Source organism: Rattus norvegicus, chromosome 13, assembly GCF_036323735.1.
Source record: "Rattus norvegicus strain BN/NHsdMcwi chromosome 13, GRCr8, whole genome shotgun sequence".
NCBI lineage: Eukaryota > Metazoa > Chordata > Mammalia > Rodentia > Muridae > Rattus > Rattus norvegicus.
This window is the reverse complement of record NC_086031.1, coordinates 35,323,318-35,326,293: the sequence shown is the minus strand read 5'-3', so window position 1 is coordinate 35,326,293 and position 2,976 is coordinate 35,323,318. Positions and strand designations below refer to the sequence as shown.

Sequence of the window (2,976 nt, the reverse complement as noted above, 5' to 3'; positions counted from 1 at the left end):
AACACTGCCATCTACTGCCGTGCGTTCACCATCGTTCTTGCAGAGCAAGGAAAAAGTAATGACACACAGTTCTTTATGCTCTAATTATGAATGGCTTCCAAGACAAAGGCCTCCTTTCCAAACGTCTGTTCAGCACTTGAGGATGTATATTGTTTTCTTTTAAACCCACAAATGACAAATGGGCTTGGAATTAGAATGCGGCTTTCAAATATCACTCTTTAAAAAAAAAATGGAGCCTACGATTCAGCACAGGAGATGGTGGGGCAGTTGGGTAGCAGGGACTTCAGTGAAAAACCAAGAGGGCATCTAAGCTTCAAACCCCATCAGGTAGTTACACAGCCAACCCAGAAGGGCATGAGCTCCGCATCCTACAAAGCCAGGTCCCTAAAAATAAATGCATGTGAAGCTATACAGAAAAATAATTTTTAAGAAAACCACTATAAGGATGTGGGTGGCTAGGAAAGTGGCTCACAGCACTTGCATAGCACATACACAGCCTGGGGTTCCATTCCCAGCACTGAATAAATCGGGTATGTATCTGCAATCCCAGCACTCAAGAGACAAAGGCGAGATTATCTGAGGCCCTCTGTTAAGTGCACATTCCTGACTACTAAGCCTTCTCTTCAGCTCCAACCCCAGCCTATGCACAGCAATAAATCACACTGCTAAACCACATGTGTAGCTCAAATTCAGCGTTCCACCTGATATTTTTAAATAATTTTTACTGGAACGCAGTCATGCTGCTTTCGTAGCTTTTCTGTCATTAATACGCACATTTACAGTAGCAAAGGTGAGGCTGGGTGAAGCTTTATGCATTGTTAGTAAAAGGTAAATTGGTCTAGCCACAGTGAAACTCAACATAGACGTTGATTCCAATTTTAAAAAATATATAACAACCACAGAGTCCAGCTACATCCCTCCTGGATCCCTAGAGGAACAAAGGCAGCATTCAATATGATCAACCCTGTTGATCTTGGTGCTACTACAAATGGCCAAGTCATGAATTCCGCCTAGATACTCCCTGACAGATGACCATAAAGAAAGCAGGGTGTATATACATAAGGAGACTTGTCACAAAGAACAGAGCAGTTTACAGGAAAGTGTATGGAAGTTAGGGTATCAGGTTGAGCAGAAGAAGCCAGACCCAGAAAGACATGTATTGACAGGTGCAGTACACCCCTGTGATCTAGCACTTGGAGACAGAGGTGAGATGATCAGAAGTTTAAGGTAATTCAATTCTCAGTTACATTTTGAATCAGAAACCAATCTGAACCTCCACATCAAACAAGATACACTCAAACTAATAGAAGAAAAAGTGGGGAAGAGTCTCGAACACATGGGCATTGGGGAAAATTTCCTGAACAAAACACCAATGGCTTATGGTCTAAGATCAAGAATCGACAAATGGGACCTCATAAAACTGCAAAGTTTCTGTAAGGCAAAGGACACTGTTGTTAGGACAAAACACCAACCAACAGATTGGGAAAAGATCTTTACCAATCCTACATCTGATAGAGTGCTAATATCCAAAATATACAAACAACTCAAGAAGTTAGACTCCAGAAAGACAAATAACCCTATTAAAAGTGGGGTACAGAGCTAAACAAAACATTCTCAGCTGAGGAATATCGAATGGCCAAAAAGCACCTAAAGAAATGTTCAACATCCTTAGTCATCAGGGAAATGCACACACCTCACACCAGTTAGAATGGCTAAGATAAAAAACTCCGTATTGAACTTGAGTTGGAAACGACAAGTCTGGTCTTAAAATGGAGGGCCATGATCCAAAGGAACCAGAGCAGCTGAGAAAGCTGTTTATTGGTGGTCTGAGCTTTGAAACCACAGATGATAGCTTAAGAGAACATTTTGAGAAACGGGGCACACTTACAGACTGTGTGGTAATGAGAGATCCTCAAACAAAACATTCCAGAGGCTTTGGTTTTGTGACTTCCTCTTGTGTCGAAGAGGTGGATGCTGCAATGTGTGCTCGTCCACACAAGGTTGATGGACGTGTGGTGGAACCAAAGAGAGCTGTTTCTAGAGAGGATTCTGTAAAGCCTGGTGCCCATTTAATGGTGAAGAAGATTTTTGTTGGTGGTATTAAAGAGGATACAGAAGAATATAATCTGAGAGACTACTTTGAAAAGTATGGCAAGACTGAAACCATAGAAGGAAGACAGGCAGAGTGGGAAAAGAGAGGATTTGCTTTTGTAACTTTTGATGATCAGGATACAGTTGATAAAATTGTTGTTCAGAAACACCACACTATTAATGGGCATAATTGTGAAGTGAAAAGGGCCCTTTCTAAACAAGAGATGCCGTGTGCTGGATCACAGAGAGGACGTGGAGGGGGATCTAGCAACTTTATGGGACGTGGAGGAAACTTTGGTGGAAGAGAAGGCTATGGTGGTGGAGGCGGAGGCAGCAGAGGCAGTTATGGAGGTAGTGGTGATAGATATCATGGATTTGGAGGTGATGGTGGCAACTATGGTGGTGGTCCCAGTTACAGTAGTAGAGGAAGTTATGGAGGTGGTGGACCAAGGTGGTGGATAAGGTGGTGGAGGAGGAGGATATGATGGTTACAATGAAGGAGGAAATTTTGGTGGAGGTAACTATAGTGGTGGTGGGAACTATAATGACTTTGGAAATTATAGTGGACAGCAGCAATCTAATTATGGACCCATGATGGGGGCAGTTTGGGTGGAAGAAGCTCAGGCAGTCCCTGTGGTGGTGGCTATGGATCTGGAGGTGTAAGTGGTGGATGCGGTAACAGAAGGTTTTAAAATAAAACAAACAAATGACTACAGTTCTCAGCAGGAGAGAGAGCGAGAAGTTGTCAGGAAAGTCGCAGGTTACTTTGAGGCAGTTGTCCTAAATGCATTAGAGGAACTGTAAAAATCTGCCACAGAAGGAATGATGATCCCTAGTCAGAAAAGTTACTGCAGCTTAAAGAGGAAGCCCTTCTTGTTCAGGACT

At 42.8% G+C, this 2,976-nt stretch overlaps 1 protein-coding gene across 1 annotated transcript; it reads left to right on the top strand.

The window, feature by feature from the left end:
• Positions 1 to 1,769: 1,769 nt before the first annotated feature.
• Positions 1,770 to 2,754, top strand: Hnrnpa1-ps50 (heterogeneous nuclear ribonucleoprotein A1, pseudogene 50). Its single transcript, XM_063272780.1, has 2 exons — positions 1,770 to 2,478; positions 2,609 to 2,754. Exons 1-2 carry the CDS (start codon positions 1,770 to 1,772, stop codon positions 2,752 to 2,754), a joined length of 855 nt encoding a protein of 284 aa, XP_063128850.1.
• The last annotated feature ends 222 nt before the right edge of the window (positions 2,755 to 2,976 follow it).

What these genes read in the sequence shown, in the direction of transcription:
- Hnrnpa1-ps50 (XM_063272780.1), top strand. Translation starts at nt 1,770, where the DNA reads ATGGAGGGCCATGATCCAAAGGAACCAGAGCAGCTGAGAAAGCTGTTT. An exon ending in TCATGGATTTGGAGGTGATG is followed by an intron (nt 2,479 to 2,608) that starts GTGGCAACTATG and finishes ATTTTGGTGGAG; the next exon opens with GTAACTATAGTGGTGGTGGG.